The sequence below is a fragment of the Petaurus breviceps genome, unplaced genomic scaffold, assembly GCF_028583685.1.
Source record: "Petaurus breviceps papuanus isolate PSGF00001 unplaced genomic scaffold, PetGlider_PUasm1.0 175, whole genome shotgun sequence".
In the NCBI taxonomy this organism is placed as follows: Eukaryota; Metazoa; Chordata; class Mammalia; order Diprotodontia; family Petauridae; genus Petaurus; species Petaurus breviceps.
The window spans coordinates 62263205-62285700 of NW_027185764.1; the positions used below are offsets into that span (position 1 = coordinate 62263205).

General features: G+C 37.9%; 1 protein-coding gene across 1 annotated transcript in view; it reads right to left on the bottom strand.

Moving 5' to 3' along the window:
• The window catches only part of PAX5 (paired box 5), a 341577-nt gene that overhangs the window by 313208 nt on the left and 5873 nt on the right, over window positions 1–22496 (bottom strand). Inside the window, exons 2-5 of the mRNA XM_069085433.1 lie at window positions 20612–20777; window positions 16770–16967; window positions 9463–9527; window positions 1316–1444 (exon numbers count right to left, since the gene is read on the bottom strand). Coding sequence (XP_068941534.1) covers window positions 1316–1444; window positions 9463–9527; window positions 16770–16967; window positions 20612–20777 — 558 coding nt within the window. The remainder of the gene's footprint in view (window positions 1–1315; window positions 1445–9462; window positions 9528–16769; window positions 16968–20611; window positions 20778–22496) is intronic.

Consider the following 22496-nt stretch of genomic DNA (forward strand, 5'->3'; position numbering starts at 1 on the left):
AAAGAAAGAAAGAAAGAAAGAAAGAAAGAAAGAAAGAAAGAAAGAAAACTTTAGTTAAGGTGGCCCACTCTCTTTGAGACATGGGATCCTACTTGCTCCATGACAGTAGCATAAATTATTATTATTTTTTGTTAATGAACAAGGGAGTTTGAAAATTGATGCTGATGTCACAAAGGAATGGATGGTAGGTAGTATTGTGTGGTGGATAGGGGACTGATCTCAGAGTTAGAAAGTTCTGCCTCTAATATGGAATAACTAGATGATGATAAGCAAGTTACTGGAAGTGACCCAAGCAAGCTTCTAAATTACAAACTAGTTGCCAATATGTTTTAGTGGACAGAGAGTCCATGCTGGGAGTTCCCCCACACTTATGAAATCACAAGATTTTTAAAAAATTACTTAAGGACTATGAATAAAGGGTTGTAATTATTATCAGCATCAATACTAAGTCACTCCTAAGATGAATTGAGTCATAAATGACCCTATGCCTCTATATGATAGTAAGGGGTTTTGTCTCCCATGTTTCTGAAAATAGTGACTTTTCTTTAGCAGCACTTCTTTAAAAGAGTAAAAGTAGACATTAAAATATTCCTTCACTTCCACTATTTAAGAGAAATGAACTGTTTTCCCCAAAAGTCTCTACCAAGGCTTTATCATTTTCTAAAGCTTTCCCCAGTGCATTACTTCTTGGCACCCCTTCTGTTCTAGTGGCTGCCACAAGATGGATGATACCAACATTGAGACCTCTCTATGAACAGACCCTATCAAAACCTAAAAAAAAAAAAATAGTGCCATATTTTACAATAGTAATAATGAACAATGGTACTCATGTATTGGAAATTTCAATTTTTTCCTGAACTAAAAGAATATGAAGCCTCCAGGCTAGCTAATAATATATTAATGCATGCACCTAGCAACATCTCTCCTCATACTAAAGGGTCACCATAACCTCTAGGTACTTTTCACCTAATTGATCAAAGCATTATCTTTTAAACAGGAAAGGAGACTCTGTCCCTATTCATGTGTTAAGATATTCAATCAAATGGAAAAAGGAAATTTTTCCATTGCAATTTGCATCTTTGCCCTTACCAGATATTGTTAATTGGAGACTATCACCAGCGTGTTCTAAGGTGGATGAATCATTCATATTTTGCTAAGACATTAGCTGAGGTATATAGCCTATAATTTAATATACACAAAAACACCCTGTGTGAGACTGAAAGAGGGGTGATTGGATTGCAGTGTGCATGGCTGAGAACTCAGATTGTGACTCTGATATGGAAGCCACTGCTCCCCAGAAACAATTATCATTTACCTTCCTCTCTTTTGCGTTTGTTGGTTTCAGCGCTAGGAGATGTAATTCCCAGAATTCCACTAATGGAGTAGGAGGAGCCAGCAGAATCGGTACTTGCTGAAGACACTTGGGTCACAGAGCCTGTGGAGACTGAAATAAAGTCAAATTGTCACAAAAATAAAGATATGAGAAAGATTCATAAAATTTAGAGCTGCAGAGTACCTCAGAAACCACTTAGTCTAGCATTATAAGTAAGCATCATGGTCACTAGGAATTAGCCATCTTGCTTCCCTTACCCCAGCCCTTGAAAGGAATACCCAGGTCAGAATCAAGATGGTGGAGTAGAAACAGGACCTCCATGGGCCTCTGGCTCTCACCAGCTCCAATCCATGTAAAAGAGGACTCTGAACAAACGTTGGAGCTACAGAACCGACAAAATGACACAGAGAAGCTAACCTCCTGCTGAGGACAGCCCTGCAAGCTGGCAGGAATAAGCCAGCACAGTGCTCTGGGAGCCCAGCCCAGCTCCATGCCAAGGTTTTAGCCCCAGGGCAAGCCTGACCAGCCCCCAGTGGGAGGCACTCCAGATCACCAGCAGCTATGGTTGTTTCCAGAATTATGAACACATAGATGCTCAGGACAAAGTGAGACGTCAGTGCAGTGTGGACTTTGGGACCCAGTGGTTGCGAGTGTGTGGGCTTTTGCCCCCAGGGCAAGGAGCCGGAGCCGCTGCCACATGGCAGCTTCAGCTCCTGGCCTGCAGACTGTAGGGGGAACCAAGCGACCAGTCTAAGGGGTAATTGCTCTTGCTTTAATCTGCTTGGATCTGGAATGCAGTCTAGGGTGGAGGTCCTGGGGTGTGTGACCAGCTTGCCAGAGCATGGGGAGGCTTCAGAGAGGGCTAAGACCTCTGGCAGCTGAGAAAACCCCAGCATTTGGTATGAAGCTCCCCTATCTGGTGGCAGAGTCCTACTGTGGCAAAAAGCCCAAAGGTCAAGTAATTGAGTGGCAACATGACCAGGCAAAGGAAGCAAAGCAAACAGAAGAATCCAACATTAGACTCCTATTTGGGGGACAAAAAGGATCAAAGCATGGAACAGGAGGAAGACAGTGAAGTCAGAACTCCTGCACCAAAAGCTTCAAAGGAAAATACGAGCTGGTTACAGGCCACAGAAGACCTTAAGAAGCACATAAGAGAAGTGGAGGAAAAATTGGGAAGAGAAATGAGAATGATGCAAGAAAATTATGAAATGAGAGTCAACAGCCTGACTGAGGAAAATAACACCTTAAAAAACAAACTAATTAAAATGGCAAAAGAGGCTCAAAAAGGCAATGAGGAGAAGAATGCCTTAAAAAGCCAAATTTGCCAGATGGAAAAAGAATCTCAAAAGCTCACTGAGGAGAATCATTCCTTCAGAATTAGATTGGAGCAAATGAAAGCTAATGACTTTATGAGAAATCAAGATGCTGTTAAACAGGTCCAAACAAATGAAAGAATAGAAGGTAATATGAAATATCTCACTGGAAAAACCACTCACCTGGAAAATAGATCCAGGAGAGATAATTTAAAAATTATTGGACTACCTGAAAGCCATGATCAAAGAAAGAATCTAGAAATCATCCTCCAAGAAATTCTCAAGGAAAACTGTCCTGATGTTTTAGAACCAGAGGGCAAAATAGAGGTTGAAAGAATGCACTGATCACCTCCTGAAAAAGATCCCAAAAAGAAAACGCCTAGGAATATTATAGCCAGGTTCTGGAATTCCCAAATAAAGGAGAAAATATTACAAGCAGCCAGGAAGAAACAATTTGAATATTGTGGAAACACAATCAAGATAACACAAGATCTAGCAGCTTCTACACTGAGGGATCAAAGGGCTTGGAATATGATATTCCAGAGGGCAAAGGAGCTGGGATTAAAACCAAGAATCACCTACCCAGCAAAACTGAGTATTATGTTTCAGGGGAAGATATGGTCATTCAGTGGAATAGAGGACTTTCAAGCATTCTTGATAAAAAAAACCAGAGTTGAATAGAAAATTTGACATTCGGATACAAGAAGCAAGAGAAGCATGAGAAGGTAAACAGGGAAAAGAAATCATAAGGAATTTATCAAAGTTGAACTATTAACATTACTACATGGAAAAACGGTAGTTGTAACTGATGAAACTTTTCTCAGTATGAAAATAGTTGAAGGGAATAGAAATATATATACATATATATATATACATATATATATATGTCTATATCAGAGGGTATACAGGCATATGAATACCTATATGAATGTGTGTGTGTGTATATGTGTGTGTGTATGTGTACAGGTATATATAGATAGAGGGCACAGGACCAATTTAATAGGAAGGGATGATACTTAAAAGGGGAAATTAAGAGGTGAGAGAGGAATATAATGAAAAGAGATAGGGAGAGACAGAATGGGGTAAACTATCTCACATAGAAGAGGCAAGGCAAAATTGTTGCAATGGAGGGGAAGAATAGGAAGGCAAAAGGGAATGGGTCAACCTTATTCTCATTGAATTTGGATAGGGGAGGGAATGAAATACACACTAAATAGGGTATCTCATCCTACAGGAGAGTAGGGGGGAAGGGGATAAGAGGTAGGATGATGGAAGGGAGGGCAGGCTAGGGGGGAGGGAAGTTGGAAGCATCCACTTTTGAAAAGGGACAGGATCAAAGTAGAGAATAGAACAAGTGGGAGGTGGGATAAGAGGTAGGGAAATATAGTCAGTCTTTTACAATATATCTACTATGTTAATGTTTTGCATTAGCTACACATGTACAACCTATACTGAACTGCTTATCTTCCCAGTAAGAGTGGGTGACAAGGGAGGAAGAGAATGAATCTGGAATTCAAAGTTTTGAAACCAAATGTTTAATATATATACTATTATTAATACTATTTTCATGTAATTGGGAAATAAGATATACAGGCACTGGGGCATAGAGATCCACCATGCCCTACTGGAAAAGTCAAATGGAGTATGGGAGAAGATATGGGAGAGAGCAGATTGGAGGAGGGGATATACTGTGCGACTGCTATTTTGGGGTGGTGGGTAGGAGAAAAATGGGGAGAGAATTTGTAACTCAAAATCTGGTGGAAATGAATGATGTAAATCAGAAGTTAATAAAGCATTTGAAAAATGGGAAAAAAAGAAAAAAAAACAATTAAAAAAGCTTAAAAAAAAAAAGAAAGAAAGAAATACCCAGGATACATAAACTGAGCCATTGCTGAAGTCTGGCAGACCAAAGAGATTTGCCCCAGATGCCTTGCATGGGGAATAGGTATCTTAAACAGCCCGAGGGGAAGGAGTTAGTGCCAAGGGCTGATTGGTAAAATATATAGATGAGGTTCCCACCTACATGTAATAAACACAATCAGTAGATATTCCTTGAGCTCCCCCCTCAAACCTCTCCTAATCCATCTCAGCCCCACCTAGGCAGGACTGGGACTAATTTGAGAAAGATAAACTGATTGTGCACGCTGCTTCAAGCTCTTCCTTTTGGGGCGTGAATATCTCTTCCTCCATCCTGCAAAGAGGTTTTCCATCCTAATTTCACCTGGATATAAACGTGAGGGGAAAGGAATTGGGAGTACAGTGCCAAAGAGTGGCCTTTATCTTGCTCCCCATTAGACACCATTCTGATTGTAATAGGCAAAACTATAAACATGACCTAAAGGGGTTGAAAAAGGCAGGGTTTCCTTGAGTTTGCACAATGTTGTGACATCACGTTTCCATTGATCCTTTGTGTATAAGCTTGTATCCTTTTTAAAATTCCCGTGAGTTTCTTTTAAAAGAACCAGAGCAAGAATAGCAATGCATTGGGTGAACCTTTTATGTAGAATTTAGAGATGATGTGAACCAGCAGTATGGTATGCAGGAAAGTGTGAAGGATTTGAAGTCAGAGGACTTAATTAATTAAGTAATTAAAATCCTAGCTCTGCCATTTACTAGCTGTAGGACCTTGGGCAAGTCACTTAACTTCTCTGTATCCTAGTTCCCTCATCTGTAAAATGAAAGGGTTGGACCCCATGGTGACTCAGGTCCCTTCCAGCTTTGGCTCTATTATAGTCCTTTCTTGTGATCAATGAACCTCTTAACAGAAAGAGAAGGCGTGCAGGGGTTGTGCTCTGAACCACTGAAGGGAGTGGCTGACACTGATGACATGTTGGATTTACACATTCAAAATCAAGTTATTTTGTTTTGTTTTTAATGTCAGCATAACTTCCACCTCTAAGGATTTTTTGGAGGGGGGAAGGCAAAGCAATTGGGGTTAAGTGACTTGTCCAAGGTCACATGGCTAGTAAGTATTAAGTGTCTGAGGCTGAGTTTGACTCAGGTTCTCCTGACTCCAGGGCCAGTGCTCTATTCACTGTGCCACCTAGCTGTCCCCCACCTCTAATTTTAACATTCTTAATAGTGGGAAGAACATTGTACTGGGGATCAAGAGAACTGAGTTTAAATGCTATGTGACTTTGGTCAAGGCATCTCACCTCTCTGGGTCTCTATTTCCCCATCTTTAAAAATAAAGGGCAAGAGCCAGATGAATGCTAAAGTTCCTTCCAGCTCTAATATTCACATTCTATATATGCTTCTAAGACATTCCCATCACAGAGCTTCCATTGCCCTAAGAATCATGGTATACATCGGCTACATAATTTGTTTACAAACCTACTTTTCCTATACGAGATCCCGACAGCCTTTGAACATTGTTATTATTTTAAAGGGGATATTTGCTCATAGGCCTGCTGAATTACATTAACAACCATAGGAATAAAAGGACAAAAGTCCAATTTGCTTGCCTCTTCAGCCCTTCTTTGGATTGGTCAGTTACTCCTGGAACATTCTGTTGAAGGAAGTGCCCAGGTCATCCATGTTGATTCCTTCCTTCCTTTCCAGTCTGGTCCTGACTCTCAGGACTTCTTTTTCCACCATGACTCCTTCAGTACCTTCTTTCTTTCACCCTCCCTCATCCTCTTTTCAGCTTCTATTTATATATTGTCTTTCCTCTGTTAGACCGTAAGCTCCTTGAGGACAGGTTCTGGCCTATTGTTTGAGTTTAGTACAGTGCCTAGTATCTAATGAGTATTTACAATAATAATTATAATATTATTATCATGATCATAATTATTATATTATTATAAACATGTAATATATAAATAAATATAATCAGCATCATTATAAATAATAATACATGTTTATTGACCTATCACTCTTACAGGAACTGTATTTAAGTATCTTGTTTGGAATGAAAAAGGTAAAATAAAGTCTTTGTCAGTGTCAGACACTAGAGGGAGGCAATGTGTACTGTGGAAAGAACACAGGTTCTGGAGTTAGTGAACATGGGTCCAAATCTCAGTTCTTATACTTACTATCTGAGTAACCTTAAACAAAGTCACTTTAGTCTCAGTGGGCCTTACTATTCTCGGCTGGAAAATGAGAGGGTTGGGCTGGAGGGCCTCTGAACTCTAGTGATCTCTGATCCTATAAACTGCCATTGCCATTTTTCAGCCATTTTAGTCAAGACCACATTTAGGGTTTTCTTAGCAAAGATACTGAAGTAGTTTGCCATTACCTTCTCTAGCTCATTTTAGAGATGAGGAAACTGAGGCAAACAGGGTTAAGTGACTTGCCCAGGGTCACACGGAAAATAATCTTAAACATCATCTTGATTACCATTCAGGTGCCATGAAATAGTATTGAGGGCCTACATTGTGCAAGATATCTTTTTCTAAGTGCCAAGGAAGATTTTTAAAAAGAAGTTTAAAGTATATATGCTACCAAAAACTATTTCCTAAGGCTTTCAAGTACCAGATAATGGTCTGTTTTGTTGTGCAGGAATCATACATTAGCCCTTCTACATCTTATCCTTTTTCATATCCAATTTCTATGTCTGTAGCATAGCTGAAATGACATTTGCCTCCTACAACACTGACATCAAGTATATAGGACACCATAATTTCACTTTTTTTTTTGAGAAGCAGCATAATATTAAAGTGAATAGAGAATTGATCTCAGAGTCAAGAAAATCTGGGTTCAAGTCTGATGTGTAACCCTGGGCAAATAGCAACCTTTCAGTGACCCCTAGATTACTCACCAAGTTACAGACCACATATCAATCTACATAGGCAGAGGAAGTTTCCTCATTCACAGATCTCTATGCCAATGAAATTATAGGTCTGTCTAATGTTGCAGATGACACATGAAATGTCTATTGCATTTAACCAAATAAATGTTAGTTATCACATAGCTCACAGAGGTGAGATTCAAACCCAGGACTTCCTGACTCCAAGTTCAGCATTCTATCCCCACAATCCACTATAACATTCTGCCTTCTCCAGTTTCATGCATTCTACCCACCCACCCATAATTGGAGGGAGGGAGTAATGAACCTGACAGGAGGGTGGAGAGAAGATCCTCAACATCTGAACTAGCTGTCTATATAGCTTAAATTGACCAGATAATTGCCAAAATAACTTCATTCTGTCTGAGAGACTTAGCATATCAGACATAGAGGAATACCTACAGTAGTGAGAAATGCCACTGACTTGGGTGTGCCCCTGACAGCAGAGATCACAGAAACTTCATACCTTCACTGGCTCCAGAAACCATTCTCTCTGCATCATCAGAAACTCAATTTGACCACCTCATTGACACCCATCAATCACCACCCCCCAGACTATTTTTGTGTTCCCACTGCTGCTGGCCAGAGACGAACCAGCACATGTAAAGTGCTTTGGGATCCCATGACAAAAATATATTGTTTTGGTAGAAGGTATTGGTATAAAAGGATTTGTTCTGTAAAACTTGGACTCAGTCAAAAAGTTGCACCCAAGAACCTAGAAAACAACATGTGGCCTTGAGACCACAGGTTCCCCACCCCTGATTCAGAACCAATGGCAAAACCAAATTTTAACAATTGTCTTTAGGGGTAGCTAGATGGCACAGTGAATAGAGCACCAGCACTGGAGTCAGGAGGACCTGAGTTCAAATCCAACCTCAGACACGTAATACTAGCCATGTGACCTTGGGCAAGTCACTTAACCCCAATTGCCCTGCCTTCCCCCTCCAAAAAAAAGCAAAAACAAAAAAAATTGTCTTTAGAACAACCCACAAACTACATGTCCTGTGTTGTAGCAACTGTAATAGTAGAAGCATGGAATAGAGTCCCAACCAAGATCTCTTAGCAGGCAACTCCATTTTCTTTTCACAGCTGGAAGGACTTCCATCATCCCAAATATACTCTAGTCAAAGCAGAGCTGATAAAGGCGGAGAAGTTTAAGCACTCAAAGATCCAAATTAATTAGAATGGACTTGGATTTTGCTTTGTACTGATCCAGAAAGGAGAACAAATTTGGTTTCTTACCGCCTGTTTACGTAAATATATTATTGACCCTCCTAGAAAACAAATATTTTTTAAGATGTCCTTTTTGTCTCATTTGGATTTACTGAAAATGAAGGAAAACTATTTTTCTCTCATGGAAGTTGGAGAGAAGGTGACTGTCTGAGACAAGAAAATCATAGCCAACATGGCCCCACACTAATAACGATCCCATTCCCTAATCAATGTCCCTCAATCTTAAACTGCAAAGGCCTCTGAAGCCCATCAAAAAAACGATCAGTCCTCACTGAATGCAGTCAGTCTGCGTCTAAATTAGATTGGAAGAAGAAAGGAAAAGAAAGTTTGAAAAGTTTTGCTACCTCTTCACTCAAGACTGCAAGTGCACAAAGAATTATGGAATGGTTGGTTGATAGAAGAAAAAAACACATTCAAAACTACTTACTGACTAATGATGCAGAAAATGTTATGAATAAGTATCCCTTTCTTGATTTATTACTTTAATTATCTGACATTCTATAGACCCCCATTAGTGTGTTTCTTTTTTTTTTTTGGCTTAGATTTCAATTTTCTGTCTCATGGTGAAAGCTATTTATCATAATAATCAGTAAAATTCAAAACCTTTTAGCAGTATTTATAAAATTCATTTACCATGTTCAGCCCTTGGAGAATGACAAAGAAGGCGCATTAGTACGTGTGCTGAACTGTTTTATGTAGAATTATCTGTCCATAAGAATGATTAAAAGTTCTTTAGAATATTTTGATTCCATTTTTTTAATCTTTAAAAAAAAGAAAAGAAAAGTTCTTCTTACCTATGCTGTGACTGGAAGCTGGGACCTGCTGGTTGGGTGGCTGCTGTACCTTTGTCCGGATGATCCTGAATGTAATTTTTGGGAAGAAAAAAGGACCACTTATTATCAGGCATGACAGAGAGAAGAAAACCCACTGGCATAAGTAAACAACTCAACATGTAGGAACCCAGAAATTATTTTAGTCCAATCATGAGGCCTCATTATGAATGATGATATTTTCTTACATCTTCCCTATGAGGCTGACAGAAAGGCGAATGGAAAGACCAGGATTAAATATACTGGGAAAAGCATCCAAGCTAAGGGAGGGAGAAAGATTCAATCAAGTGATATATGCACGTAGTAGATAGAAGAATCATTCCAAAACTTATAATGAATGAATTTGCAGCAAGAAAAAAAAAAGAGTTTGTGCCTATTGAAAAAAAGCAAACGTACTCCAACAGGAGCAAACCCATATACTAGGCCATGACACTACCTTTTGCCAACTCTGTGGGACCCAGTTTCCTCACAGGTGAAATGGGAGCATTAGAGTAGATGACTTCTAAGGACTAATATTCTAAGATTCTAAATGGATTAACACCTTCATTTTCTCTAATATGGAAAATGATAGCCCTACCTTTGCAGTTCTGGGCTACTGTTATTGAGTGTCCTGTCTATGTAAGGACTGCAGAACCACACCATAAGCTAGAAATCGTTCTGTCAATAGCATTTGTAAATTCTTCATTGGCCTCTGGTATCATCTGTAGAGACCTGACTATAGAATAGCTGTTCTCTCCTTTAGTTGTTCAATGAATCAAAACCAATCTGCTTTACTATAATACCACTTATTTAATGTTAGAGATAATAAAATGCTAACTTCATAGGAAAACTTCTTTTTGAGTTCCTAAACTATCATTTGTGAAAACAATAGGCAAAGTTGCTAGATTTTTCTGTTTGGGTGAGCCTAAACTTTGAGCGCAGATAGAGCACTGGGCTTGGAATCAGGAAGACTCCTCTCTAGCTGAGTTCAAATCTGGCCTCAGACACTTACTATCTGTGTGACCTTGAACAAGTCATTTAACTTTCTTTGCCTCAGTTCCTCATTTATAAAATGAACTGGAGAAGGAAATGGTAAGCCACTCCAGTATCCTTGCTAAGAAAACCCCAAAGAGTTGGATACAACTGAGCACAACTTTGAGCAAGGTGGACATCACAGGGTAACTATATCGTTTTAGCTTGAAGCATCCCACCTTTGACTTTGCGAAACCACAAAATGACCTAGACACAGTGGGCATCCAATCTACATTGCTGGCTGAGTGATCGAAGCAATAATGTCCTGATTTAGGAATGCTTGGACAATGGGATAGCACAAGAGTTCTTTGGGGCTTGCATGAAGGAAAGGCAATTTGTGGGAGCCAAAGAGAAAAACTATGTGAACTTGGTCACATCACATCATCTCTGAGCCACAGTTTCTGGTCAATAAAATGAGGTGGTTTGGAGTGTGGCATAATAGAGTAAGGAAGACATAGTGTCCTGCTCTGATATATGCTGACTGTGTACTATAATTACCTTAGTTAAGCTTTCAGGGGCCCAGGCAACTCACTAACATGTAAATTATAGGTGAGGTGTAGTTCTGTAATGGTGAAAGAGTTTTCTGCCTGGAAATTCCTTACACTGGTGAAATCACAGGTGTGGACCAAGAACTTTTTTTTTTTTAATAAGTAGGTCAAAAGAGATTTCTGAAGTCCCTCCCAGCTCAAAATCTATAATCCTGTAACTTTTTTTCCACAAGGAGATATAAGCATTCACCTTGTAGGGCCAGAAAGCAATGAGCAGACCATTGTTACAGTGAGGAGCTATAGCAGAGAAGAGTTTGATAAGAAAACTAATCAACTATGATAGAAATATTAACAAATATAAATTATTTTCAAAATATTCACATGAGAAGAGTACACAGTATATACTCTAAATTAGGTCTAATGAAAACTAAATTCACATTAGCATTCATTATTTTGTAGAGTATTGGAGCACTACCTGACACTATACAAACATCATAGAATATTAGAAATGTCAGGGACCTTAATAATCGTCTAATAGGACACCATCATTTTACAGATAAGAAAACTGAGGCCCAGAGAGGTTCAGAATCACACACTTAACTCATGGCAGAATCGGAAATAGGACCCTCTTCCCCTAACCCTAAGTTCAGTATTTTTCTATAGCACTTAAAGGAAATATCTTCCCCTTTGCCACACACCAAAAATCATATGATAATAGTAGTATTTATATTTTTTAAAGCTTTAAAGCTTGCAAAGCACTTTACATTTGTTCACATGTGGATAAAGCCTATTCAGATGTTAAATCCATTTGAAATCTCAGGCTTAGAACTTAAAAGTATGTTAGGTATTATAGACACATGTGATTATTCAAATTTTCCCCTTTCGTAATTACAAGAATTGATAAAGTAAGGAAGTGTCTGAAAGGCTTTATACATGCAAAATGAATTTCCAGGGCTAGGTAGAGGGATGTGAAAGAGAAAGAGAAAGCCATTGGTTTTAACTTTGTTTATGCAAGTAAATGCATTCTGAGTTCCAATTCAAGATGCCAAAAACAAATTTACCCCTTTTCCAAGCAATGCCTTGGGGTGGGAGAAGAGGAGGGGAAGATGAGGAAGAATTTCAGATTTCATTCAAAGAAACCTATTACCCCCAATACAGTGCAGATCACAGAATTTAGAGCTAAATGATCTATTTCGTCTAGTCCAAACATCCCACCATTTTACAGATAAAGAAAGTGAGAACCGAATAGGTAAAATCAATTTCTCTAGTCTCACAATTTGGTGGGTAGGTCAGATGTGAATTCTTTTCACTGAACCACCCCACTGAGAAGGGAAAGAAAAATCCCAGTCAATCAACAGGTATTTATTAAGCATCTAAATGCCAGACACTGTGCTAGGTACTAGGGAAAGAAGGACTAAAATGAAATATTCCTCCATCCCTTCAAAGATCTTACATTCTATCAGAGGAAGTAAAATGTTTTTATATAAGTGGATATAAAATACACACACACACACACACACACAACCTGCAATTTGGAGAGACACTAGCATCGGGGTAATCAAGAAGTCTTCATTTAGGAGATGCCACTTAAGTAGAACTTTGAAGGAAGTGAGCCATTCTAAGAGGTAAGGTGAGAGTACACCCCAGCCATGAGAGATAGCCCACACAAAGGCAGAGAGATAGGCAAAGGAATGACATAATAAGAAGAAAAAGAAATGGGGCAGTTCGGCTGGAACATAGAGTGTATGAAGGTGAGTCATGGACAGAAACATGTTAGAGTCAAATTATGGCAGGCTTTAAATGGAAAATGAAACAGTTTGTGTATTATCTTAAAGGCAATGGGGAATCACTGCATCTTTTTAAACTGAGGGTGGGAGTGGGGGTGAGAAGACCTGGCCAGAAGTGCTTTTGGAATATTACTTTGGCAGCTGAGTAGAGGATGAATTGGAGAAGGGAGACATTTGAGACAGAGAAACCAATTAGAAAGTTATTGTAATGCCCCAGGGAGAGGTTTCCAGGGCCAGAGTAGAAAGAAGTGAAAGGATCATTAGAAAAATGTTGTTCACTCTATATATGCATTAGATCTCACCTTTTATATCTCTACTTCTCAATAAGAAAAAGATACTAAGAGAAGATACCTCTCTAGATCAATCATTCTCTTAACCTTCTACATCTGAAGAACAAAATAACAGCAAAAAAAAAATTTCTCCAATACAATAAAGGAAAAGGGAAATGCTTCAGAAAACATTAAAAACCACATATATATTCATGGAATGCCAAGATACATGGTGGAAGTGGAATATAAGTAATAATAACAATTGTTCAGATTTTGGGGGGCATTTCAGTCATACAAAAAAGAATATTTGTAGGTTTACAATATTTAATATTGATTTCAATTTTCTAGTTGAAATGAGTTGCCTAATTAACAAGGTTTGTATATATGTGACCCAAAAGTCTTACTGTCGTTTAAAACTGCACTAAAAACATGACTGAAATGCTACAGAAATTTGAGGGTTTTTTACTATTACATTCAACTTTTAACACACATTTTGACATTGAATTGTGTACAATCTTGTATTATCCTCTAATGATTTCATATGAAATTGTCAGTTCATCGAGATAAGGGCTTCTGAAGTTTTATGGACAGCGTCCAGTAGACTCTGGAATATGTGAAAAATAATAAATATTTGCTGAATGCGATTCAACATGGTCTCTTAATTATGACTTTAAATAATTTCCTAATAATAATAATTTAATTTCTATAGCACTTTACAATTTACAAAAATCATTTCCTTAAAAAATACTCTGGGGGCGGCTCGGTGGCACAGTGAGTAAAGCTCCAGCCCCGAGTCGGGAGGACCCGAGTTCGGTTCTGGCCTCAGACACTTAACACCCACACACACGAAAAAAAAACACACACACACACACACAACTAGCCAAGTAACCTTCGGCAAGTTACTTAACCCCAATTGCCCTCCAAAAGGCTAAAAAAAAAAAATACTCTGTGATGGAGGTAATGAATCATCTACCTATCTATTATTTCTCATTAAAAAATGCATCCTAAGCTGATATCAAGGTGAGAAAGGTCCAACGGCATTATTGTGTTCTGTAAAGATTCTTGGTCCCAATTTTACTGGAAATGGACTCAGGGATTAAATGACTTTCACATAACTATTGTCTTAAATCCGAGTCTCTTCACATCCAAATCTAGTGTTTTTCCCACTATATCCTGCAGTCTTTGAGTCAAGTAACATTGAATCCAGTTACACCACATTCAATGAGTTGAAATTCTATGCCTTTACCTCAGGCTCTAGCGAGGGAAATTATCCTTGGATCCTCAGATGTAGATGTTTAACAGATCTTGTCTTTAAATACATTCTTAGAACAATGACTTTTGGAGGGAAGAGAGGGGGAGACCCAATCTGTGATTTTCTTAGTATAAAGAACTCTACTTGCTTAAGCTAAGAACACTTTGGCGGGCAGGGAAAAGGTCCACATATGTGATTTTACTAGTATAAGGATTTCCCCATGAGGAAACTCCCCTTCCCGTTGCAGATCAGCACCTGCACTGTAATGTATCATTTTAGAGAGATGTCCAGGGCAATGACTTGTTCAGGGTCACACAATTAATATGTGACAGAGACAGAACCTGATTCCTGACTCTGAAAGCAGTTGTCCATCAATGACATTAGGATACATCTCATGAGAATGACTTCAACAAGGTAAATGAAGAGAAAACAACCCCAAAAGTTAGCAAATCTCAGGTCAAAGACTATTATATGGAAATACAATGTATCAATAAAAATTTTTTAAAGAAATAATATGTTCATGAATGAAGAACTAAAGGGGTTTTCTCTTCATCAGAGGCATTACCCTTGTTCATGAGTAACAGAAAAATTGGGTCACAACTATCTGCTTAAAGAGAAATTTTGCTTTCTTGTCTCTTTGATGCTGAGTAACAGGTCTGCCTAGTTTGGGTTTATGTTCTCTCTCTCACTCACTCACTCTCTGTCTCTGTCTCTCTCTCTGTCTCTGTCTCTGTCTCTCTCTCTCTCTCTCTCTCTCTCTCTCTCTCTCTCTCTCTCTCTCCCTCTCCTCCTGAATCTATTTATTATTTGATCATTTTTTTAAACTTGGCAAAAATTCTGAGATACTAAAAATAATCCATATGAACCTATATGTAAGGCAGACATCACACAATTGTATTAAAATCATTTAGAGTAAATTTTATTTTAAAATACCTGAATTTTGAAAGCCCTGACCCTACATCACTCCCAGAGCTGATTCGATTTCCCTCCCCTAAATGAGTATCACCCCTAGGAATTATGACCTCTGGGCTTTCCCTAACCAGCTCATTTTGCAAAGATTTCTCCCTTGGCAGGAAGCAGGCTGCAAGGAGGATATGACATCAGCAGACACAAAAATTGTATGTTATTTCTCAAAAAGAAGTAGCAGAAAAAGTAGCAAAAAGAAAAAAAGCACAAATTTTAGGAATTAATTGGAATTCTAGAGTGTTATTGTTTATGTGACCGAGAGTAAGTTACTCTTTACACCAAAGTTTCACCAACTTTGAAGAAAAAAAGAGATAGACTAGATGACCCTTTATGTCCTACTCTAAATCTTATAACTATTGTGCCTCTCCCCTGAGTATCCACTTTGTTTGTGGATTTTTCTAGACCTCTGTTATCTTAGTTGAGGGAGAGAATCATTGATAGATACATCCTAATTTGATATAAGCTAGAAAAATCCAATGTAATTTTTGCTTCCGACAAAGATTCTTGGTCCTTTAATCCATGTACTTCTAGCCATATAACCATCAGCTTGCCATGGTTTATTTTAACAGCTAACCAACGCCACTGTGAGGTTTCAAACACTGAACACCTGCTACCCAAAACCCAACCTAAGTAAATAGCCTTTTCAAACCATGAACAAATAACAATCGTGAAGATAGCTATATGGAACAGGACAATTTGGTCTTATCTGGTTACGCCTTTATCCTGACTGTAAAATAGATAGGCATTTCCCCTACAAGTCAGCTTAACGTTTTTTGTTCCTGTTTTGGCTACTTCCAAGCCAAGTGGTCTTTTCTGAGTTTATTGGGGGAGGGAGGAGGCAGTACTAGTCATCTCACTTATCTCCCCTGAGGTGGAAAAAATGAAACTCTAAGGAGAAGAAGCACTCCTATAACCTTTGGGAATATGGAAAAGAGACTACTAATGCCAATCCCAGAAAGCTTCAGTCCTACAGCTCATCCCCTGGTACCTTCTCAAGTCTGATTATTTTATACTTATTGTTTTACATTTGGGGTCTCAGCCTGGCAAACAGAGATTGATCGACACAACCGATGTTAAGAAAAAGAAAATCCAGCGCAGCCCAGCACACTCTGGGTTGTCTTTGTTCCCAAGAAGCTAGGCAAAGGAACAGCAGAGGTATTGTCTAGGCCTGGAGAAATCTCAAATAGTCCGGCAGAGCACCAAAATGGTTTCCTTCTCCCTGACAGTAAACATCCACTACCAACATCTGAAGGGGGTACATCATCTTGGAAAGGGAAGGAAAAGGTCAGATACACCCCCAGAACAGCCCTGGTTCTTTGTTTTACATTATTAACTGTCCCAAAAACGGGTATGGAAAAAGCCATTTGAAAAGTAAAGTCTTCCGTTTTAGGATAAGGCACCCATCAAACTGTATCCGAGCTCCATTTTATCTCATTTGAATATTGATACGTTATCTCACCACCCCCACCCTAACGACCCTCCCCCCACGAATCTTTACCTGTTAATTGAGCTGACACTGGGCACGGTGTCATTGTCACACACTCGCTCTGCTAAAAGCCTATCTCTGATTTCCCAGGCAAACATGGTAGGGTTTTGGCGTTTATATTCTGCAATCTTTTCTACAACTTTGGGTGTGGCGACCTTTGGTTTTGACCCTCCAATCACCCCAGGCTTGATACTTCCAGTCTCATAATACCTATAACAAAGATGGAGAGGGGAAAATTGTTTAGTTATATAAGGAGCTGGTAAAAATCAAGAAATCTGATTTTTGTCTCAAAATAAAGTGATTGATATTCGACATAGAGTTAGTAGAAAATGCAGATGAATGTAGAGGCAGATGAATCATCCCTTGAAAATCGCCCCTGCATCCTATGATTTGAAATTCTGTTATACCAATGGTACTTCCCCTCTTGCCACAGATTAACTTGTGTTAATTGAAATCATATCATGATGTAAAATATATTTTCTCCATAATGTCAAGACAACAGATAAAGGGTAAGATTAAAGGGTGTGCTGGGAGCCAAAATTAACTACAAATCATTAATGTCATTAATCAGAAGTTGTGGTAATAACAAAAACAAAAATAAATCACAACTGGGTACAGTACAGTAAGCTCTCACACAGCAAATTATAATTTCTAGGGACATTTTCATTCTGTAGTCTCTTCTTTATTAGTTAAAATACAATAAGGTTTTGTTTTGCTTTGTTTTGTTTTGCTTTTTTTTTTACTGTATGACAAATATTAGTGAAAGGAAAATTGTTGGGGGAAAAAACAAATTTTTTGGTGGAAAGAATCATTTAACAGTATTTTTCAATTTGTTCCTACAATGTTGTTGTTAAAAAATCTAAGTAGTAGTTTCCTCCACGTTGTTCTCTAAAGAGGTCAGCCTCTTGTTACTGTGTACATTAAGCTAAAATAAAACTATAAAAAATTAATTTTTTAAAAAGCAAATGAATAGGAATTTGGGATGTTTAAATAAGTGAAATCTGTGTCTTTCTGTACATAACATCAGCAGGAAAAAAAATCAATGATCAAGTTGATTAAATTTAAAGAAATATAATCAAAGTCCAAGTCTTGATAGGTCTGCTTAAGATATACGTTGGCAAATGTTATATAAACATTAAATTAATCTACAGGGGTGGCAGGGAGATTGAAATTTTATTATTCAGCAATTTTTCCAAATTTCAATCACATGAAAAAGACTGGATAGAAAAATCAGGCTGTTCCCTCATTCTGCACTTACTAGCAAATTTTAAGTAGTAACTCCTAGTTTTAAAACATTAGCCAAGAAATCTATTTTTATCCAGTGATTTTTGCATCTGGGAACAAAAAAATGATAATATGAAAACATCTGAATCCAAATCAGAGACCTATGGACCATACAAGAGTCATCTACTTAAATTCTTTTTATTTCCCTAATATGGAATTATGTTCCTTGGGTCCCATGAGTCAATTTTGCATGTCTACCATGACTAGAGATGTTTGTTTCTTTCTGTACTCTGGCATGTTATCTGAAGACAATACTGGGCGGTGATTCCAATAAAAGGACATCATGTATTTCAACCCAGACAGACCACCAGAACACATCAAATCTTCATCACCCCATCATTTCTAACTACCTTCTGATAGATATTAGTGCCCTTAGAAGTCAAACAAAAACTATCTCAACCCTGAGTATACAGGACTTTAGGGTTTCTAGAACTTTAGAACATGCAAATTGTCAACCCTTTGGATTTTGTAAAACAGGCCATAGCCAACCTCATGTTGAAGACAGATTTTCAATTGATATGGACCACAGGTGCCAATATTTAACATAAAAACTTACACCAAAAGGTCTAGAAGCTCTGAAGACATTCTATGTGGGCTACACATTGGAGAGGAAAGTAAGTTCTCTGTGTCAATTTGACACAGTCCCCAGGCTCTAAGCAAGCTGCAACTACTGGAAACATCAGGTGCCTGGTGTCGTACAGCCCAGACCCACAGATGAATGATGGAAATGTTTCCCCTTCCACAGGGATGTGCTGGTGTTGTACATATAAGCCCAGTTGGGGTTCTACTTGTCTTTCTTTCAATGTCTCCTAAAAGGACCCTATGTTGAATATTTTGCCATACAACAATCTATCTCCTACTGAACTGTCCTTTTCATTCTCTGATAGCAAAATAATCTATGAATTCAATGACCACAATTCAGAAATCTTCAGTCATATTGTTTTAGGGCTGAAGTTGTTTCTTAAAAGGCAATTCTAATTAGAATGACATTTTGTCCACTGTGGTTATTAGTTATGAAAATAATGAGCTATGAAATTCCAATTTATTGTTGACAACTTAAATGACAAAGCTCCATAGCAGCTGTTAACTTCATAGCACAACTACGTCTAATGACAAATCTATTCAAACGGTAAGAAGCCAAAGGAGTTCAACAGTGTCACTGATCAGAAAAGTAATTGCTTACATATTAGCCCTACCCTGATGCTGGGGGCAATGGTGAGTGAACATAACAAGACAACCAATGTCTCCAATTGGAGCAGTCACTACTTACATTGGGGAAGCTTTGGAATCGTGTTGTGTAAAGGTCTCTAATATTAAATAAAATGCAGTTTCATTGAAAAGATCTCAGTAAAAACAAAGGCTCTCTCTCTCTCTCTCTCTCTCTCTCTCTCTCTCTCTCTCTCTCTCTTTCTCTCTCTCTCTCTCTCTCTCTCTCTCTTTCTCTCTCCCAAACTTTATATTTAGCTCCTCATCATTCAATGGCATTTCCAGAAATAAAGAACACCAGGACTCATCAGACTTGGTGACTAGGCACTACTTGTATGTAGAAGAGTAAAATGGAGGGGCAAAGGTACCAAGCTTTCCAAAGAAACACCAAAGTATGGTTAGGCTAAAGTCAGGGATATCACTCCACCTGCCAATAGGTCATTTCCTTAACAACTACTAAAACCAATTTATTTTCAAACTCAGGAAAACAGAAATTTGATGAGCTAAAAAGTAATTGATTCACAATGTTTTAAACTACTGATTCAGACGCAATTTTCAAATTCTAGTGCACTATAATAACATTTTTTAAACTTTTTTCTGAAATAGGAATAGAAAGAATTTAAAACTAATGGCAAAAATGGTTTACAACGTGAGGCAAAAAGTCAATTGGAGAAGGTAAGCACATCTAATTTTTTCTAAAGTAAAATCAAAATCTAGAACCATAAGACTCAAGACTTCAATGGAAAATGGCAGTTATCAAATATCAAATTTAGGGAAGCTGACTGATTTTGCTTTGCACATTTGGGGATCTCTTTGGTGATACATTCTACTTCAAGTAAAATAAAAAGTCTTAGAAGAAAAACACTCTTACTGATTTCAAGAAAGCTCACCCATAAATTGAATGCAAATGACATAGTGAATGGCACTCTTTTTTTTAAATTATTATTCTTTAAAAGAAAAAAACTTTCATTAAATGATTTCAGAACTGGTGGGTTTTCCATTTTACATTAGGCAACACAAACATCTGTGTCTCCTGGTTCATCTAAGAAAGGGTAGAAGAAATTCAGAAGAGCCCTCTGCTCTCCTAGTCTTTAGAATAACTTGCCAGGCATTTTGAAAACAAAATGTCTTTTCTACTTCACTCATTTCATGTACTAGTTCACTTCTGTGTGATTCTGAATGGGCAATAAATTATTCAGATAAAAATAAAAGTAGGGGTTGGTAATTGCTGGGCAGTTCTGGATGAAATCTCCTTCATTTCCTTTTGTTTCCATTTTCTGTTATTTATCTCATTTCATTTTGGAGGGCATCACTTTGTGTCTTTACTAAGGAAATTAATTGAGATGAGATTCCCCCGCCTTTACCTGCCGAGAATTTTGCTGACACAACCATGGCTGACCCGAAGCTGCCTGGAGATGTCACAGGGTCTCACACCTTGATGGGCTAGTTCCACAATCCTTTGGCGGACTACATCAGGGAGGGGACGGCCATTTACAAAAACCCCCCCTAATTGATTCACTCCTCCATGTCCTGAAACATAGTAGAAAAAGAAGGGAAAAACAGGAAAGAAAAATTGATCTTAATCATACAGTTAAGTACTATGAAATCATGTTCTTCTTTGCCATTCAGCATTTCCTTGGGAATGGCTACTTGTACTTTTTTAAAAGAGGACTTTCAATATTCACCACAGAAATTAAGATGGAAATTCACATACTTCCTTGTTAAAAGAATCTTTGTTTCAAACAGCTCATTCATGGCTGTTTAAAATGATGTGGTTCAGACATAGCATTTGGCCTCTTAAAGAATGCAAAGTAAATGAGAGAGAAGGGGAGTTTTCCTTCTATATACTATACATTCTGTTCTACTTCATTAACATTTTTTATAAAGCAATATCTCCATCTTCCCCTCGCCCCCCAACAATCAGATAGTTAACTTAATCAAAGGGAAAGGTAAAACTGTTGTGGAATGGTTTTGCCATCGTAATTTACAGTGACCCTTGTAGGAGGGTATTATGCTTCCCACAAATAAAATGTGAGTGTCTGGAAGAGCCCAGTATATCATTCTTTCTTGGGCCGATTTGCAGTGTTCACCTTTAGCAAGGTGAAATATGCAGCTGGTCTAAAATAGGGACCCCACTAGATGAAAAGAGTAGAGTGGCCCCTTTTAGCAACTGAGAAATATAATTAAGCCTGAAGCTGTTAATCAGTCAAACAACTTATGTTACAGAGCATTGGAATGGAAAACAAATAATAGAAGTAACAAGCATCATTGTCAGCACAGGAGCAAGAGCAGGAAGCAATACCCTCGATTTATAGAATAGATAGAGCTGGCAAAGTCAAAGAAGAGAAAGCACTCCCATTGCTTCCCAAAACAAAATAGGACTAAGTTACTGAAAAAACACTTTTGTAAGTTCAGTGTAACTATTTTACCCTAGCTCAAACACTGTCTGACTTGGAAAATGTCTTCTGAAACTGTCAGAAAGTATCATGAATGGAATAAATATTCTATTTCTATTACTGAAAAAGTAGAGACAGCTGCCATTCACCAACATTTATTGACAGCTTCAGAATTTATTTTCTTCAACAAAGTAGTTGTTTAGGCATTTCCAAACCAGGTTTAGACTGAAATACAGATATACCTCTCTATATAGCTATACTACATTTATAGATGTGTGTATATATACATATACACACATATATACATATATATGTACCTGCATCTATATCTATATTGTGCATAGTACAGATAGATAGATAGACAGACAGACACAGACAGATAGATAGATAACTACATAAATATCTATAGTATAATATTCCTAGAGAAGTCTTAGATTTTACTTCAAAGAGAAAATGCTAAAAAAAAAATTAACACAGCAGTTTGTTTCGATTCTAAAACACTCCTATGATAAGGGAGAAAGGGTTGTTGGGTTTCTTAATTCCCTAATTGAATTTTATAGTTAGAAAGCAACTGCATAATTCAACTGAAAGAGGAATACTCCTGTCCTTCAGATCATTAGATTTGAGCAAGCTTTGTTCAATGAATTAAGAATGTGTTTGATAAAAGGGGCTACATAGCTTTTCAAGAGCAGAATCAATTTTAGAAGCAGAAAGTCAATTTAAATTTGGTAAGTTCCAAATGGGTAGGACAAGGGGAAGAGAGTGGGACCTAAATCCTTCCAGTGCACTTTGTAGTTGATTAGAAGTCATGAAAATTATATCAAATCTACAAAGACCCATTTTTCTATGCATG